The 19,373-nt window shown below is 44.2% G+C and overlaps 2 protein-coding genes across 2 annotated transcripts in view; one reads left to right on the forward strand and one right to left on the reverse strand.

The window, feature by feature from the left end:
* Window positions 1-19,373, reverse strand: part of cdc73 (cell division cycle 73, Paf1/RNA polymerase II complex component, homolog (S. cerevisiae)) — a 104,826-nt gene that overhangs the window by 7,547 nt on the left and 77,906 nt on the right. The window contains exons 12-14 of the mRNA XM_060928484.1: window positions 4,137-4,172; window positions 3,568-3,655; window positions 3,151-3,312 (exon numbers count right to left, since the gene is read on the reverse strand). Of these exons, the coding sequence (XP_060784467.1) occupies window positions 3,151-3,312; window positions 3,568-3,655; window positions 4,137-4,172 (286 nt within the window). The remainder of the gene's footprint in view (window positions 1-3,150; window positions 3,313-3,567; window positions 3,656-4,136; window positions 4,173-19,373) is intronic.
* LOC132891040 (beta-1,3-galactosyltransferase 2-like) overlaps window positions 1-19,373 on the forward strand; it is a 62,534-nt gene that overhangs the window by 1,576 nt on the left and 41,585 nt on the right. The window lies entirely within an intron of this gene.

Here is a 19,373-nt window from a genome sequence, read left to right on the forward strand (position 1 = left end):
GCCTAGTTCGGATGAAATTACACTATTAAAATGATCACTGAATGATTTGTTTTTCTGAATCTTGACTATTTTGTTGTTCGCTAGAATACCATTTTGCGATTTCACACTTAAGCAAATGTTTGAAAACTCCGGATCGCCTTCCTTCATGGTGGCTGCCATTTTTTTGTGCCGCACGGCGCATGCGCAGAGCCGATTCAGTTCTATATTCTGCGCGGAATGCAGGGCTTTCCACAAGCGCCGGCTTCCAGCCATACAATTAAGTCCAGCCGGCTACTTTAATGACTATTATTTTTGTAGCCCACAGGCTCTAAATTAAATGTTTATCTAACGGACTGACAATAATGTCAAACTGAACCGCACTCATTTAAGTTGTGATTCGCGCTGTTTGTACCGATAATAACCACAAATTCCCCGCCGACTTCGTTGATCAAGGGAGAGTAACTCATCCGCTGCCCCGACATGCGGTGTGTGCGCGCGCACTCGGCGGAGGCAGTAGTGTGTCGGGGCCGTCGGAGGGAACAGAAGCAGAGATGACGCTTATTTTGTCTCCGGTAAACCAGTCTTCTCTCGTTCAATTACGTGCCGGCATCAAAAGACACCGTTGGTTGTAAATGAAGCCAAACTGAGTGGTTGGAGTGTATTTTCATACACAAATGGAGAAATGTTCGCTGAGTGTGTAATTGTGTCGCCCCACTGCAGACCGTTGTCGTTGTTAATTCATAGCATGCTCAGCTGCGTGAATGTGTCATGCACCGAAAATAAGAGATTTACAAGCCAGGAATGCCTCATGATACAATACGCAAGAAAAGAAAGAAGATTTACTGCCATTTTACTTTGTATTTGAGTAAAGTGAATAAATAAATGGTCTGTGGAAAATACATTTAATCCTGGGAACTGCGTGCACAGGAATTTATTTTGCGTTTACTCCCCCCGGCTGGCTACTTATCTGTCATGGCTGGCTAGTATGAGCCTTAGTGGAAAGCCCTGGGAATGCGGAAATGACAAGTTCGATTTTAGATTTACGAACCCGAAAAAAAAGTGTCAAAAAACCGGCGTTTAAAAAAAAAAAATTTTTCAACCGCACAAACGGCACTCACCCGGCCGGTGGACCGGAAACAGAACATTTTTTAATAATAGCCTCGGATTGTGCACTTTTTTCTTTTTCAAATATTTATCCATCGCCATCACCGCTGTCACACCCGAAGCATTACTAATTCTATTGTCTGAATGGCAACAGGTAGATACACAGGTTAATTAGCTCCCTGCTGCCGTCTCGTGGAAAAGTATTTAATTGTTCTGCCTGTCACTTTTGGTCGCTGGCATAGACAAACCAAGACAAATTATTTGCAGTAAATAAATAATTTTCGGACCAATTAAGTGAAATTGGATAATTTCCCATGGTACACCTGATTTCTCGCGGCACATACAGTGGTTGGGAATCACGGCTCTAGAGAACAAGTCGCCCGAACTACACATTGTATTATTAAAACCCCCACGCACTTGTTTCAGAGTGCTCACTGCATTACAATTTATTTTCGACAAAAAGTTTAAATTACAGCTACACGCTTTACAATATTTTAAGCCCCACAGAACTGTGAATGGTGCCTGGAACTTAGATTTGTAAAAATGTCAAAAATTTATTAATTAGATCATTTATTTCGACACCGCTCAAATATGGAGGCACGAGTGTTTGTAAAGAAAACCTTCGTGTATTAAAATCATCTTTCGTTTTGTTTCGTCTCACAGAAACTTAACACTTGGCCCTCAGTCGGATTCATTTACAAAAAAACCGTCGCGTCACAATCGCGCCGATGTTCAACTACTCCAGATTCCGTGCTCTGCTGAAGCTCGTTTATTAAACAAATTGGTTTGAGTTCACCGTCTCGACCAAAAGCACTTAGTGAAACCATCGCGACGACAACCTGAAGTTGTGCGTCAGGGATAGCCCAAACACAACGTGCACATAATTAAGTTATTCCACTAAATCGAGTCGTACATGAGCTGATAGCTGACGAGCCTCGTAGCACCGAGTCGGCTACAATCAGTGTACGACGAGATTGAGTGGAATAACTTCTTTCCTGTCCACATTCACTGGATTTTGAAAAACGGAGCATTTATATTTGTATTTTTTCGCAAATTTGATCAATAAAAACTTGACACAACGTAAATAAACCGGCGAAATTTGTGAAAAATGCAATGATAATTCCTGGGGAAGGGAGAAAAAAAACAAACAAACACAAAAAAAACCCTTCTTACCATCAAATTTTGTTGCTTTTTTTTTGGGGGGGGGGGGGGGGGGGTGTTTTCGAGTACAAGTTTTATTTCGTCCTCGCTTGGTTCAGCAACACGCGCCGCCATTTTGTTTCTCTCTACTTACGGTCCATAAGCAGATATCCTTTGTAATAGTCAGAGTAGCCAATCAGAGCAGAGCGTGCGATTGCTCATATCCAGTGAATGCGGAGAGAATAAATAGTGATGTCCTGGAATTTCTGGGCTCCACAGCAAACCCACGTACAATCCCTGAATTAAAGACGTATCGTTTAATCTCTCGCTCCGACTCTACCGCACTCCTTAAAACCATTAAGATGTCTGACCTGCTGTAGTCTAATTTCCCATGCTTTGGTTTCAAAAACTAAAACCGTAAAGATCTCATTTGAATCAGAATTATGTTAAAAAAAAAAAAAAAAAACACCGGCTTTGTTAACTTCCAGAGAACAGACCTAAACCCTCCCCATTTAAAGTGGAATTATTTTGATAAAAATTTAACGCCTCATTTCTTTCTCCGTGTTTGCACTTGCTTTTTTTTTTAAGAAATGTCATAAGCGTCCTGCAAGACTGTCGCATATCCACAAAACAAGTAGGACTCGAACGCCAAGGGGGTTGGACAAGCTGAAAACTTCGTCTCCACCCCCTAGTGGCAGAGGCGCAAACAAGCAAATAAAAATAATTTTTAAAAAATTGATTTTTTTTTTTTTTAAAGGAACTTTAATTATACACAAGACTGGAAATAAAAGAACGTCTGCTTTTGGTGAAAGACGACTGACTACATGATCAAATTTCCCTCCAAGACTTCCAAACACAAATACGGGGTTGTGTGCAACTCGAGAACCCTTAACCGTGACTCGAAAAGTGCGTTTCTCCGTGTCGTACCAGTCCTGAGGTGCCAGTTTGAGCGGCTGGTCGATCACTCTGTAGGGCACAGTGACGCTGATGCTGGAGCCTCCAGGCTGAATTTGCTCTTTACGCCTCTGCAAAAGCACCTCGTTGTCCCGCTGGATGCCCTGCTTCTTCTTCTCGTCGGACGTCACGAACCTGTGGGTGGACAACGTGTCAAATGCGCTTCCGTTTTCATTGGAACCATTTACACTTGAGAGGTGGAAAGTTCGTGTTGCACAATCACAAGAAAATACGAGTGGATAGAATAGTTCTTAGAAATTTCAACACCTGAACCACTTCCAGGCTTACTTTTCTCAGAAGCATTAACATGAAACTTGGCTGGTGAACTAGTTGCACAAGGTTCCCCCCGGCGCAAGAACGTGAACAAGAAAACAGGTCCATCACACTTACTTGAGGTCCTGCAAAAGGTCCTTGGCATTGAGCATGGTGATTAAGGAAGTCGTAGCAGCTGGGATAATGATGATCGGTGTTCTCGATCCTTAAAATGAATTTAAAAAACAGAAGTAGTTCTTATATGGTGTAGGATTTCTACAACGAACATTGTTTTGGATATTCATCCTTGAACAAAAGGAGAAACTATGATTTCTGCATGAATGCTAAAAAGGTGCGTCTCCCCCTTCATGCTACAATGAAGGTCAAGGCCATAAATGATTCACAGCAGCCAGTGGTTTGATACCCTGCGCTGTAATGCTACGAACGAGTATTCCTCAGTCAGGAGGATATTTAACAAACACACACCCAAGCACCTGGCATCAGTCGTACAGGCACCCGGATCCAACTGATCACCGTGAAACAACTCCCTCGATACATCCTGCTCTTAATTAGCATAGCACAAATATTGACACTGCTTTGACTACAGAAATGTTGACCCAAAATTACACTAACGGCTTCAAACAAATCCAAGGTTATGCATTAACACACTGGTGCTACTAGAGTTCAGGAAGATGGGGAAGTAGTACCTTTCTTTTGGTTTGGAGGAGGTCTTGCTTGAGAGACTGCAAAAAAGAAACACAGTTTAATAAGTTATACTAACATGAATTACATTATTCTAGGGTTTTCAAAATCATACTCCAATTCAAGTGTGCGTAGAAATAGAAGATGGGTAAATGTTAAATATGTTGAGAGCGAATGGGGAGATCAATGGAGGATAGGTGGATAGAGATTGGGGAGAACAGTAGTCACAAAACTGTTGGATTAGATAGAGAATTGGGGATGGATTGTCAATTGGTGAATGGACAGAATGATAGAGAATGGGGAGATGGATTAAGAATTGGTGGAGGGATAGAGGAAGAGATGGAAAGAGGATGGACAGAATTGGTGGATGCAGGAGGGACGGAAAGAGGATGGGGTGGGAGGATGGGGACGGATAAAGAATTGGTGGAGGAAAGAGTGGACGGCGAGAGGGATGGAAAGAAGATGGAGGCTGGGGAGATGGATAAAGAACTGGTGGAGGGATAGAGGATGGGGTGGATGAAGGAAGAGATAGAAAGAGGATGGACAGAATTGGTGGATGCAGGAGGGACGGAAAAAAGATAAGGATGGATAAAGAATTGGTGGATGGTGGGAGGAATGGAAAGAGGATAGGGTGAGAGGATGGGGACGGATAAAGAATTGGTGGAGGAAAGAGTGGACGGCGAAAGGGATGGAAAGAAGATGGAGGCTGGGAAGATTGATAAAGAACTGGTGGAGGGATAGAGGATGGGGTGGACAAACAGAATTGGTGGGTGGCAGGAGGGGTGGAAAGAGGATGGGGTCGGATAAAGAACTGATGGAGGGATAGAGGATGGGGTGGATGAAGGAAGAGATGGAAAGATAGATAAAGAATTGGCAGAGGGACAGGATGGACAGAACTGGTGGATGGTGGGAGGAATGGAGGATGGGAAGATGAATAAAGAACTGGTAGATGGATAGAGAACTGGTGAAGGGATGAGGAAGAGCTGGAAAGAAAAGGGGGAAAATAAAAATGAGAACAAAGTGCAAATATCAGCATCAAGAAGAATCAGAAACACTGCACAGTTACATGCTCCTCTGCTGTTTTGGAGCAATAACCAGGTGATGTTCTTCAAGCTCCTCAACACATTATATTGACCCCCCCCCAGGTTGTTTCTCATCTTCTTCCTGTAATCATCCTCGGCCTCTTTCCTCCTCATTTGACGCAAGTGAAAAGAGAGGGCACGCTCCTTGTTCTCTACCCTGAGAGCCCTCATCTTTTGGTTAAGAACAGATTTGGGTTCACCATCGACTCGGAGCTTTTTGCTGAGAAAAGGAAGCTCCACAGATTCCACATGGATATTAGTGTAATCTGCGACACAAATCAACTGCCTCACCACGTACTTCACTTCACAAAGTCGTCCCAACTCATCACTGTCGTTCACCAAAGATTTTGCATCAACGGAAACGTTCAAGTTCTTCTGAACAAATAAAGATGTAGCGCTTCCATCAAGCCACTGCTCCCTCGCACAAACACACCTCCTCTACAAGTAAACGAAAGGGAGTGGTACAGATAACGATTACAAAAAGATGATGCAAATATAAATGTAAACTCATTCCCAAGACATGTGCAGGTCTGTAAATGGGTTCGTTAGCGGTGGACTGAATCTGACCGGACAAATAGGTGGTCATGCGACACACCTTTACAACGAGGACGAAGAGCAAAATCGCCAGCACAGAGACGATGTAGAACCCCTGTGTCTGGTGCAACAAAGGCATACAGCATCTTGTAAAAGTATTCATTCCCTTGGTGTTTTGGCACATTACAAGCTGGAATTAAAATGGATTTTTGGACGATTAGCAACATTTGATTTGTTGCAATTCCAGCTCAAAGTCTCTTGGGGTATATGTCTATTAGCTTAGCACATCTAGCCACTGGGATGTTTGCCCATTCCTCAAAGCAAAACTGCTCCAACCCCTTCAAGTTAGATGGGTTGCATTGGTGTACAGCAATCAAGTTATGCCACAGATTCTCAATTGGATTGAGGTCTGGGCTTTGATGAGGCCATTTCAAGACATTTAATGGAGCTTTCAGTGGAGCTTTAGCAGCATGTTTAGGGTCATTGTCCTGCTGGAACGTGAACCTTCGTCTGAGTCTCAAACAGGTTTTCCTCCAGAATCGCCCTGTATTTAGTGCCATCCATCTTTCCTTCAGTCCTGACCAGCTTTCCTGTCCCTGCAGATGAAAAATATCCCCACAGCATGATGCTGCCACCACCATGCTTCACTGTAGGAATGGTGTTCTCAGGGTGTTGGGTTGGCGCCACACATGGCATTTCCCACGATGGCCAGAAAGATCAATTTTAGTCTCATTTGACCAGAGAATCTTCTTCCATGTGTTTGGGGAGTCTGCCACATGCTGTTGGGCAAACTCCAAACACGTTTTCTTAAGCAAGGACACTTTCTGGCCACTCTTCCATAAAGCCCCGCCCACTCTGTGAAGCGCACGGCTTAAAGTGGTCCTATGGACAGATACTCCCATTTCTGCTGTAGATCTTTGCGGCTCCTTCAGTGTTGGCTTTGTTGCATCTCTGATTAATGCCCTCCTTGCCCAATCTATGAGTTTTGTTGGGCGGGGGCCTTCTCTTGTCCGGTTTGTCATGGTGCCATATTCTTTCCATTTTGCTGTAATGGATTTAATGGTGCTCCGTGGGATCTTTTTTAGAGCCCAACCCTGATCTATACTTCTCCACAACTTTGCCTCTGACCTGTTTGGAGGCTCCTTGGTTTTCATGTTGCTTGCTTAGTCATGTTGCAGAGTCAGGGTCCTTCCAGAACAGGTTGATTTATACAGACATCATGTGACACTTTGATTGTACACAGGTGGATCTTAATCAGCTAATTGGTGTGACCTATGAAGTGAATTGGTTGGAGCTAGAGGTCTGCGCGGGACAGAATTTTCAGTCCCGCTCCCGCCCGCTCCCGCAAAGAATTATGATTTTCAGTCCGCTCCCGCCTGCCATATTTTCTCCCGCTCCCGCCCGCCATATTTTGTCCCGCTCCCGCCCGCAAATCCCGCATGATGCAGATGTTCGTGTTATTTCTCACGAAAGTTTTTGTCATTGGCTTGGGGAATTCAACATGCTGAGCTTAGCTCTCCACTGACCGATCCTTCATTTATTCTAAGTTTATTGTTTAGACTCTGACATTCTGCTGACACATTCCAAGTTGAGCGCTGCATGCGCTCATGATTGACAGCTCTCGCTTTGATTGACAGCTCTCGCTTTGCGCACTCGCACTCCCGAGTCTGTGGCGTTATGATTCCAACCGCAATTTCATTCTCCTCTCATATGAAGTGCTGCGCAACCACAACCAGCTCCTCAGATTATACACTGTCTATTTCTCGCTTTAAATTGAACAATCTGTGCGATACACAGTCCTTTTTAATACTAGTTAATACTTTTTTAAATACTTTTTAATACTTAGGACTAATACTCGACTTAACGGTAAATGTACCTCTTTTTAAAGCAGCACTTACTTCTGAAGCACTGTGAGCTTCACTAGAGGAGCTCTGCTCTTCTGCCATGATCGGAGATCTCAAACACGGAAGAGTGGAAAGGAATCGGAAACGTACGCGAGATTAGACCACATCCGCAAATTTAGGCATCTTAAAATGTTTTTATTAATGCCAAATAAAATATCCAGCACAAATTATATATGATAGACATAAATTAATAATTTATACATTTTATTTTAAACACGTTTTTAGTTAGCGGGACGGCAGCTTATCACCTCTCCCGCCCGTGCCTGCATTGTGCACTCCCCCTCCCGCCCGCAATGAGCTTGCAAAATTTGTCCCGCACCGCACTGCTTTGCGTCGGGTCCCACGGGACTCCCGCGGGAGTGCAGGGCTCTAGTTGGAGCAGCTCTTATTTAGGGGTGAATACCTATGCACACTCCAGGTTTCTGTCCGCCCCCAACCTTATTGTTTGTGTTACAGTTTGGAAAAAACAATTGGACCTTTCAATCAAATGGTGCTAACCCTCCAAAACTCCATTATAATTCCAGTTTGTAAAGCAACAAAATGGGACAAAACACCAAGGGGGATGAATGCTTTTGCAAGACACTATTTTCTGTCATCACTGGCGATGCAAACCAGTGTTTAAACCCATGGCTGGCCTTTACCTTATGCAAATCAAATCGGACGTACCAACAGTGCTTACCACAAAGACGAGTTTACTATGCAGATGGATAGAAGAGTGTCGGTTCGCCTCAAGCCCCGATCAGGTTCAGCAGTAACGACGACGACGGAAGAGCTCCATTTCCAAACAGATCAGGTGATCTCACTGAATTGCACACGCTGACGGTAAGTTTGTTCTGATGATGTGGTTTGATGAATTGTCAGGATAACACTGTTGATCTCAAGTGGCCACAACTTAATTCGCAGGTCCTCCGTTTTGTGTTTTTTTTGTTTTGTTTTTTCTTCCCCCAACTAACCGAAGAGCCCACAATTCTTCCTGCTTGTTTTCTATTGGCTCACAAGACCAAAGTTATCCGAAATAAAGGAAAAGTTCCAGTAAGCTGGAAATGTACGTTTTTCAAATCCAGGGTCCTTCAAGGAATCTACTGGACAGATTTTTAACTGTTCAATCTGACCAGTAACGTAACTGAGGAAGGGTTTAAAAAAAAAAAATAATAATAATAATTCAGGCGTATCTCATAAATCGCCATGGACACAATGGCCCAGTAAAATTCCACTGACTAAACCATAAACGTTGGCACCTCTACAGAATCCATAAACAGTTCTTTGTTTTCTGCCAGGTGATCAGGAAAATAAATAAGTAACTTATCTGCTCGACACTATTACCATAGCAACAGGTGTTAAAATGTGACTCCAATCCAAACAAAAAGAAATCTGCAATGCGGACGTGCAGTGTGAAAAATCAGATTTAAATCGGATTTGCTGTGCTGTGCGAAGTCTTGGAAATGGCAGCGTTTTCCTTTCCTGCTCCTCGTCTCAGCGCATACCCTGCTCGACCACGTTCTTGCCTCGCAAATGCATTTATGTCGACTAACTGAGCAAGACCAGGAAAGTCATGTATTAATTAACTAATTGCTAAACATCACAGCAGCATGATTGGGTCCCTCCATTCAGAAAAGACGATGATCATCTCCATTTCAAGTTTGAGCTCGGAAACGGATTCCATTTCACTTCCCACGCGCCGAGAGCTCATAAGCGCGCATCCACGCATTCATCTACATCAGCAAAAGACGAGAGGACGCGTCACACATCTCGGCTTGGCCCATCACTCAACCACACACACACACGGAAAAAAATAATACAGAGAAACAGATGACTGTGTGCTGGGTTTGTGAGAATGCTCAACCTGAACTGCCTGCCTTTGCTTTTAAGCGTTAGATTTTAGCGGCCTTTTCAGATTACTCGTCACGCTGTATAAAAACCCTCAACCGAATTCTCGGACACTAAAAACACGTATTTGCATAACCAAGTTGCATGTTCTGTTCACGGTTTACCATCGGCACTAACGCATCTGGAGCTGCTCCGTTCACCCGCGTCGGATTTCATTTGAACGCTGTTGTTGGCCATCCCTGGTCACAGCGGGGCTAAAAATTAACTTCAGTGCTTGGTCGATACTCGGGCCAGTATCCCTGAATTCTTGTCAAGGTCGGTCAGGGGGTTCAGGCTAAAATAAAGTGGCCCTTAAATTTCCTCTAGTCGAACACAAAAAATGAAAACCGTTTTTACTTGAACGCCACCCTGCGTGTTTGTTTTTTGTAAAGGCTTTACCCCGTTTAAAACAAAACAAAAAAAACTCTCATATATACTAACCCTGATTAACCTGTATGCCCCCACATTTTGTATGCTGCTGAATCTGTCCTTTTTTCAGTAGCTTTGTATAAACAATAACCGCTAAATGTAATGCAATGTTATGTAATGCCGCTTTTCCACTACAAACTCGGCTGAGCCGTGCTGAGTCGAGCTGAGCGGGGCTGTTGGAGTTGCATTTCAACTACAACCGCGCTGAACCGTGCTGGCTGGAAGTGGGTGGACACATTGGGTGGAGTTAGCGAAAGTGGGTGGACGTCACGTGATGTCGTTAAGCGGCGCAAACAGTGACATCAGTGAGCTTTTAAGCGGTAGTCTCACGACCCGAATAGTAAACAATAAACATGGAGGACATGGAGTCGTTAGTGTTGCTGGTCTTGGTGCTGTGGCTTGTCGTCACCGACAACGCCAACAGATACTGGCAAGAGCGTATAGATGAGGCGAGGCGCATAAGGCTTCATAATTCTTGTAATTCTCCTTCTTCCGGGTTTGCGGTGTTTACAGATCCCAGCATGCTCGCGGGGCGTGTGTGGGCATGTGAGGACACTCCTCCTCACCAATCAGTGCACAGGGGAGTGTCTGCTCACGCCCCCAGCCCCACTCGGCTCGGTTTGGCTCGCTTCAGCCCCACTCCAAAACGGTGCGAGTTTTAGGGGCTAAGCAGGGCTGAAGCGAGCCGAGTCGTGCTGTTCTTTGGTAGTCGAAACGCGAGCCGTGTCGGGCTGAAGTGAGCTGAAAAAGGGTAGTGAAAAAGGGCCATATGGTGATCGCCTAGGCATTCTCATTGTGAAAAGTAAGTCACATGTACATGGACTGGCATTTAATGTTGTATTTGTTCCTTTCTATTTGTTTTTTGCCTGTTCATATTCTTTTTGAGGGAGTAAAGTCAGTTTAAAAATGCCGTGAAATGCATAGGCCTATAGGCCAAGTTTAATGACCTTGAGGTTATCAGAGGTCATATGTCGTTTTACAAATGAAAAATGAATTCGGCACCCAAACATTTAACAAACAAGGCCATTTGCTAACTTCATTAATCATTTTAGTACATTTCATTCCTTAGAAAGCTGAGAAACTGGGTTCAGCTGAGACGTTTACAGGCCCAAAGTTCAATGACCTCTAGAGGTCAACAGAGGTCAGATAGAGCTCGGCATATTGCAGATTTGAATTCGGCACACCCAAACTGACAAAATAAGACTGTTTGCCGACTTTGTGTCAAAAAAGCCTTTAACTCCTTAAATAAGCACTTTTTTGAATTTTGGTACCAGTCTATCTGGCTCGGCTCAAACTCGCCTCACCCTCTCTTTTACGCATGAGCTTGCCAATTTATTACCGTGTGGATAACTGTACGCACGCCTCTGTGCTTTCATCGCTCCTTGCCAAGAATAAATGACGTCGTCAACGTTGGGCCACAACTTCATGTCGTCCATCTGTTCCGTGACGATGGGGCACTTTGAACCTGTTCTCCCCAGAGCACGTCGGAAAATTGGACCCGTGTAACCATCTTTGAGCTTACCTACCTACCTAGCGGTTAGCGTTTGCTCCAAACGTCAACACAGTGGAGCGGAAGAAGGATCCCGGTTTCCGCCATGACGCAACAATGAATCGTGGATATCATGGCGCAATCCGAAAACTCAAACGGTTTTGAAGTTTGCACATCAGAGTAGATGGAAGGAACGCAAAGAAAAGAAACGAACATTTTATTTAAATTTTCTTTTTTCCCGTACTTCTCGAATCGTAGTCACCCAACCAACTTTTAATGGTCAGTTTTTAAATCGCCACTGGCGACCGCAAAGTTTCAACCGTCAGTCGTCGATACCGCGAGCATGTCACTGACTTCTCAATTCGCAACCAAAGATTTCTTCTTCTTCTTCACATTTCAGGCGAAAAATTGTAATCCAGCTTTGCTCAGAGATGACAAAACTGTCCTACTGGGAAGTCGAGGACGTTATTAATCCAACCTTCGACAGCGTAAACACGGAATACGAAGCAACCATCAGGCACTGCGCACGTTGCACTACACACTGCGTCTTTGTTGTATTCTGCAGCGTCTGTGAGAACGATACTGTAATCCAAATACTGAGACGTAGCGTGCGATGGATCATTAAGACCGATACTGCGGGGCAACTTCATAACAAAAGTGAAACCCACAAGTGCACTTGTTATGCAAACGCGTTTGATCATTTCAGATCATGAGAAACAATGAAAGAGGAAATACGTTGGAAAGCGTGTGCTGATTCAGGAAACTGGGCTTGAAAAATGAGGGGTGTCTGAGCAAGTTCTTCAACTGATGGATGGATGCATGCATGCATGCATGCCTCGTCTGTCTGGCCACACAGTGCCCTCCACAATTATTAGCACCCCTTGTGAAGATCAGTAAAAGGGTTTCTCACACACTTTTAATTGAAAAATTATTTTCAACAAAAATACACGTCACTATAACTGGCACTGCTGCCCCCTAAGCGGTAAAACAGCACCGGGTCTCTCCTAGAACATTCTATAAGGTTTGAGATCCAGAGCAGGGCATCTGACGGAGCCCATTCGTCTTGACACAATCTCTCCAGATCGTCCAGGGTCCTCGACCCTCTCTTGTGCAGGTTTTCACTGGGGTTCAGCTAGGGCTGTGCTCGTTTGCCATCAGTTGCTCACGATATCGTACCATAATATATCGCGATATATCAAGTTAAATGATCTTTTAATGTATTGTAAGCAGAGGGCGCGAATACGTTTGGCACCAAAATTATTCAAATCAACGAGTCTCGAGACGAGGCCATGGAGACCGTAATTAGTGGCTTGCATTGAAACTTAAAGTGCTGATGACACGTTTTTGACATCTTTGGCGATGTTTTATAACATAAAAAGTAATTCCCGATGATCCATATATTAATTCACGAAGACGCCTATTTTACAAGTTATGATAAAAAAACGCGGCTATTTGGGCAAATTTGACAGGGCTGCAGCAAACAGGAGACGAAAGAGGAGGAGGAGCTATATGACATCAGCGAAAGAACCTTCCTCCTAACTTACCAGTTTGTTGTTGATGCGACAGGTGTTCAGTTTGTCATTATTAGTATTTTTATTAGACATTATTATACGTTATTATATATAGTTATTATGCCTTCGCGTTGTGTTGCCGGCTTTTGCTCCAAAACCCACAAGGATGGGGTAAGTTTATTCAAGTTTCCCAGAGATCCCGAGCTGCATGCGAAGTGGGTGAAGCAAGTCAGGCGCACTCGTGACAAGTGGGAGCCCTCACCAACATTCGTCCTGTGCTCTGAACACTTCGATTTGGATTGTTTTGACACCCTTCCCAGCTTAAAAGAATCTCTTGGGTGTTCAGTTCAGCACAAACATGTGTTACTACCATCAGCAGTGCCTACACAGTGTTGCCAGATTGGGAGGTTTTCCGCCCAGTTGGGCGGTTTCTGAACATATTTTGGGCTGGAAAACGTCAGCAGTATCTGTTGCCAGTATCTGTTGCCAGATACTGCTGAAGTTTTCCAGCTCAAGATATGTTCAAAACCCACCAAAATGCACTTGAAACCGCCCAACTGGGCGGGAAACCTCCCAATCTGGCAACACTGCCAGTATTCTGGAGGGGGTCTACTAGTAGCTATGCCGGATCCAAAGACAGTTCTCCTGTCAGAACATGTGTTGTGAAACGACATAAGATAAAGGTACGTAGAGCTATAGATTCTACATGATAATCATAAATGTAATCATAAAGTCGGCGTGATATCAGTCATGTATTTGCTTGTGAAAGCTTGCGGCTTTCATGTAACTGCCGCCTAGCAACGAGAGGCAAAGGGTAAAGAGGGTAGGCTATCATAGATTCTATTCGGAAGAGATCAACACAATTCTAGACTCCCAGAAGAGGAAGAGCTAGCACTAGAGAGTTCACCGGCGTTTTCATGCGCCATTTCCATTGAGTAGAACCAGAGTAGAACAGCCAGTGAACCACAGCGTGTTCTCCCGCTGACGTCAGCCACGGACCCAGTTTTCTTGTGCTGTGCAATTAAAAGTTGGATATTTGCGTAACAGCTTCTTTTCACGTAATTATAACAGAAATCTAACATGTTTGCCATGTTGTATAGTTTATTTAAGAAATTGCATAGAGTCATGTTCGTGTCATCAGCACTTTAATCTACTGATAACATACCGATTGAGCCACTTCCAGCTGATATTATCCAAGCAAACTTCAGATTTGGGTCACCAAACGCCTAAAGACGTTACCTACTTCGTCATTTGTTGTGTTTCAATAACAAAAGTCGGACAATAAAGGCACAAACGACAGATATCGGATACTAATTAGACAACAAACAGCCATTACGGCATGCTGCTGCCTTAAGACACTGATTCTGATTGGCTGGCTTATAATACAAATCAGAATTAAGGTTTCAAAAAGTAGTTTGGATGAAAAAAAGGCTCATTTCTAGTGCACATGCCCTGAGTAACTGGAAGCGCCATTTGTAAATAAAAACGTTTTTGGTTGGAACAGGTTGCAAGCATGAATTTCCGTCGATTTCTGGCATGAAACATGCTTTAAATCAAGTGAAAATTGATGACAACCTGCTACAGAACCGGGAGATATGCATGAAATGTGTCATATTTGACCCCTCACCGAATCCAGGGACGCATGTTGGCCGAAACGAATCCGAGATAATCGCAAAAGAAGCATTTTTTTTTCGAAATTTGTGATTTTTTTTTTTCCATCATGTGCAAGTTGAGCTCTTGAAGAATGCAATCAGTATTTCAGATAATAGATTGTTTTGTTGGAAAAGCATACATTTTTTGTTGCAAATTGTCTCGTTTTTGTCAGGACTGTAGCCTGCTGGGGGGTGTGGGTAAATTACCATATGGGCCATTCACATGATGATTTAAGTCATTTGGGTTTTTTTCCGCGAATCAGCTGTATGATACGAGCTGAGCTCGTGGCTACTTAACCTGCATACAGGCGTGTAATTTCACTATAGAATGAGCAAGCTAAACAGAGCGCAGAGGAGCTGAAACACCGCGAAGCAAACAGACACACGGTATTTACATCGGAGATCACCATTTCTAGCAAAAAAAAACGGCAACCTCGTTTTCCAGATTGAATGGAATACTTGAATGATCGGATGATACACGGACCGTTCTAGGATTACATTCCATCGGAGGCATTGGTGTGTGCAAGGCGCCGTTTCTCTTTCTGATGGGGTGAGTTTATTAATCTAAGGCTGTGTGGTTATTTTTGCATGTAACGGAGAGTGTTGTGGTTTGGTTAAGCCGAGGTCACAACCGGACGTACGATTTTTTGGCCGTATGATTTTTGGCGTTTCCCAAATCGCTGCGTTTTTTTTTTGTTCACGGAGAAAGACGTGCGTTGGCCGTAAGTTTGTCTTGCAACCTGAAAAAAACGTAAGCGCCCGTAGAGTTTGTCTGACATGACAAAGAACCTCTGCGGCTCGAAAATCAGCACATCACACGCGCGCTCTTGAGCGTTTCATGTGCGCTCTCCGTGTGTTTCTTGCATGTAGACCGGCTGTAGGAGCACATACGGCTGGTTGTGACCGAGGCTTTACATGAAACTAGCGTTGTGTTAGTTGTGTCATCATCGTGCTATCTATCTTTCCTATGGTGTGAGTCATTTTTCAACCACAAAACGTTAAAGTATACTTTAGGACTTATTTTTGTACTTCATAATTGTGTTGGGCATACTTTGCATGGAAGGAAAATTGACGTGGTGATTTGTTTACATGAAAGTAGCATCGTGCTAGCTCGTAGGCGGTAGGGCTTTCCTTAATGTCATGCAGATGAGCAGCATTACGTGCCCGCCCTGCACCCAGAGTAGCTGAGATGGAAAACTTTGAGGGCGATTTTTTCCCTTTTCTGTTTTAAGAGGTATACACTTTCAAAAGGTCACACATTCTTCAAATATTGTCAGATCTCCACATGGAAGGCATCATTGCAAAGCTTAGAAACTGTACATTCTGAATCTGTCAATAACTCAAAATGCCCCCGGGCCGACATGTGTCCCTGGATTCTGTGATCTGCCACATATATGGGATTTTCAAGTGAGTAAACGATATCGTATCGTACCTGCGAAAATCGTGCATGATCGAGTATTGCGAGCTGTGAGCACAGCCCTAGGTTCAGACGCTCGATTCTGCGCTCAGTGAACCATTTTTGTGCCGATTTGAACATCGGATCATCGCCCTGCTGGAAGACCCAATGGCAAGCCAGTTTTAGTTTCCTCTCCGAGGAGCCAGATTGTGATTTAAAATGTCCTGGTGTTTCATGGGAGTCCATGATGCCATGGTTTCAGAGCCTTTGGAGGAAAAACAGCCCCAAAACAAACGTCACAGAACCTCCGCCAGGTTTTACAGTTGGGATCGGGTTCCTTTCATTACAGCCGTCCTTGTTTTTACACTGTGGCAGCGGGGGCGTGGTCAAGTGTCGGTCTGTGACCGGAGGGCGGAGTCAGGGAAGATAAGTGGCAGAATCACTGCACCTGATGTTAATGTGTTTGTGTGTCTTCCCAGTGACCGCGCCCTATTTAAGGAGAGAGAGCGAGAGCAGAGGGGGCTCTCTCCACAACCAGACGACTGATGTGTGCGCGCGTGTCTGGGAGAGTGTGACGCTGAAAAGTGTCACAATTCTGTGCTCGCTCCTGGGTTTCGGCACCACTGTGACAGTTCGTATGGGTGGGTGGAGCACAGAAGGGCGGCAGGCCAGAACTGAGTTCACAAAACTCTTTTTATTGTGACACTTTTCAGCGTTACACCACTTCTCCCAGACACTCGGACACACATCAGTCGTCTGGTTGGGGAGAGAGCTCCCTCTGCTCTCGCTCTCTCTCCTTAAATAGGGTGCGGTCACTGGGAAGACACACAAACACATTAATTAACATCAGGTGCAGTGATTCTGCCACTTGCCTTCCCTGACTCCACCCTCCGGTCACAGACCGACGCTTGACCACGCCCCCGCTGCCACATACACCAAACCCACTGCGAGTGCTTATCGCCAAAAAGCTCCGTTGGTTAACTGACGGAAAAGGCTTTATTCTGGAACCTTCCAAATAATCCGATGGTGGTTTTGGAGACTTGGAAACCGCAAGATTTTGTCCCCCCCTTTGTAATTCGCCAACAGTGATCCTGGGGGATTGTTTTGCCTCTCTTACCCTCCTTCTCACTGGACATGGGGGAAAATAAACTTGGCTCCGCTTCCAGGTGAGTTTCTAACGTCTCCACTTTTTTTTTTTTTTACACTGCCCTAAAAGGACATAGAAAATGGACATTTTTCAGACGAGCCCCCCCCCCCCCATTTTTTAAATAACCATTCCCCGGCTTATGAAAGTCAACACACTTCTCCCTCATTTGGTTTGTGTGTTCTTATCTTTCCCATGTTGATGTTGAAATTTGGCCCGTCTCACGTTTGTCCCTCGGTTAATCAGGAAGTCACGGATTACAGACTGAAATTTCCGACACACTCTAATCAACTCAAACGTGCTTCGGTTACATTGTGTTCACTAGACTTTCCAGGGGTGCCAATAATAATGGCACGTGAGTTTTTGTCAAAAATGATTATTTCTTGATGAGGGATTTGTTTTTCTTTGAACAAACTGATTCCAATTAAAGGCTGGATTTCTCTCAGTTTTTAGTAGGCAAAGATTTACCCCCAATTTTTTTTTTTTTTTTACACAAACACGAGTTTCATGCCATGTACACACGTAGCCGGGTATTTTTAAAACCGAACATTTCCCCCCCTCCGTTTATAAAAATGTTTTATCCACACCACCTCGTCTTCGAAAAAAATCCCTTCCACACATAACCGAACATCTGCGTTTTCAATCACATTCATAAGCATTCCAAACCTGTAGATGGCATTATTTCCCCAAATCCTACCCCCTAATCACATCGCCTGTGCTCTTGGAGCAGTAGTTGGGCTTCTAAAATTAAACATGTAAATAGCACCTGCACAATAATTAACGCTTTCAAGGCACTACTCCGATCCATTACTCTTTAGCTAGCCGCACACTACGCCGATTTTCAGCGTACAGAGCCAACTGAAGTCGCGAGTCAGGCGTAAAGACTAGCTTTCGATGGTACCGACTCATCTCACAGCCGATTCGAAAAACTAATCGGGAGCCAGACTGATCGGCCAGAGTCACTAGCAATAGCCAATCATATCTTTCGCATATAACACGTGACATCATTAAACACAATTTCTAGCGCGAGAAATACGTGTTGGTAGCACCTAATGCAGGTATATACTGTAATTCCATAGACTGAAGCTTTATCCATAGACACAGTGGGCTGGAAAGCCACTCTGCTCAAGTTGTGTGGCTGAATTCCAAATCGCTTTAACTCCCCTATATAAGTGCACTATTTAAGGTTGGGAATAATAGCTCATGCAGCCTAGATAGTGCGCTACATATTCCATGTTGTGTCATTTGTAATTCAGCCTGTAGCATCTTCAAGTGTTGGATTTAACAGTAACTATATCCAATAGCCAATCACAAAGCTATTAAGTTGTCACGTGTCGCTTCAATCGCGACTGCACTCGTCAACAGTCGGGGGATATGTGCGTGCCCTGTCGGGAGTCGGCTCTGAAATGGGTCGGTTCGGTACCGCGTGGATCGCCGTGGTGTGCGGCTAGCTTAAGTCCATGCTTAATCTGGCTTCTGCAGTAAACAAAGGTCGCACGTTTGACGTCAGGGCAGATTTGTCGTCATTTTTTTGGCGCAGATTGTGACGTTCTAAAACGCAAAACTCCGGTTATCTCTGTCTACACGAAAAGGCACACACGGAGTTTTCAAAAATCTTCACTTTGCCCGGAGTTTTTTTAAATATTCGTTTTTGATGTGTTTTCATGTGGATGACAGGCAAAAACGTAGAAAAATATCTTCGATTTAGCAGATACCCGGCTACATGTGGACGGGGTCTCAGTTCCAACAGTTAGTATTGGTTAATCAATCAACCGGAAGACCCGCCCCCCCCCCGCCCTTTGATCTTGTCGTCTGAGACGCAGCTCGTTAGCGGAGATGGAATTTTTTTTTTTTTTCCAGCACGATTAGCAATTTTTCGGAACACCCGGACGTCATCATCGCAGGTAAGTGTGCTGGAAAGATCATGGACGTGTTTTTACTTCTTAAACTCACCGATATTTCATGATCTCCTCGTCAAAACCTACCGTTTCTTACGCTTTCATTTCACAGTCGCCGTTTTGGATCTGAACGCGCGTTTGAGAAAAGTGTTGATAATAGTGATCACTTTCACCGGTGTCCACCATTATCGACACCCTGTGGAATTAAGGGACATTTACAACCGTTATGGACCGATCATTGTGCGACATTGTTTTAGTCTATGAAATACTTAAACAAACAAACAAAGTGCTGTGATGCATTATAATTTTTTCCCCCGATTCATAACGGAATGGAATG

Source organism: Neoarius graeffei, chromosome 1, assembly GCF_027579695.1.
Source record: "Neoarius graeffei isolate fNeoGra1 chromosome 1, fNeoGra1.pri, whole genome shotgun sequence".
Classification (NCBI taxonomy): domain Eukaryota; kingdom Metazoa; phylum Chordata; class Actinopteri; order Siluriformes; family Ariidae; genus Neoarius; species Neoarius graeffei.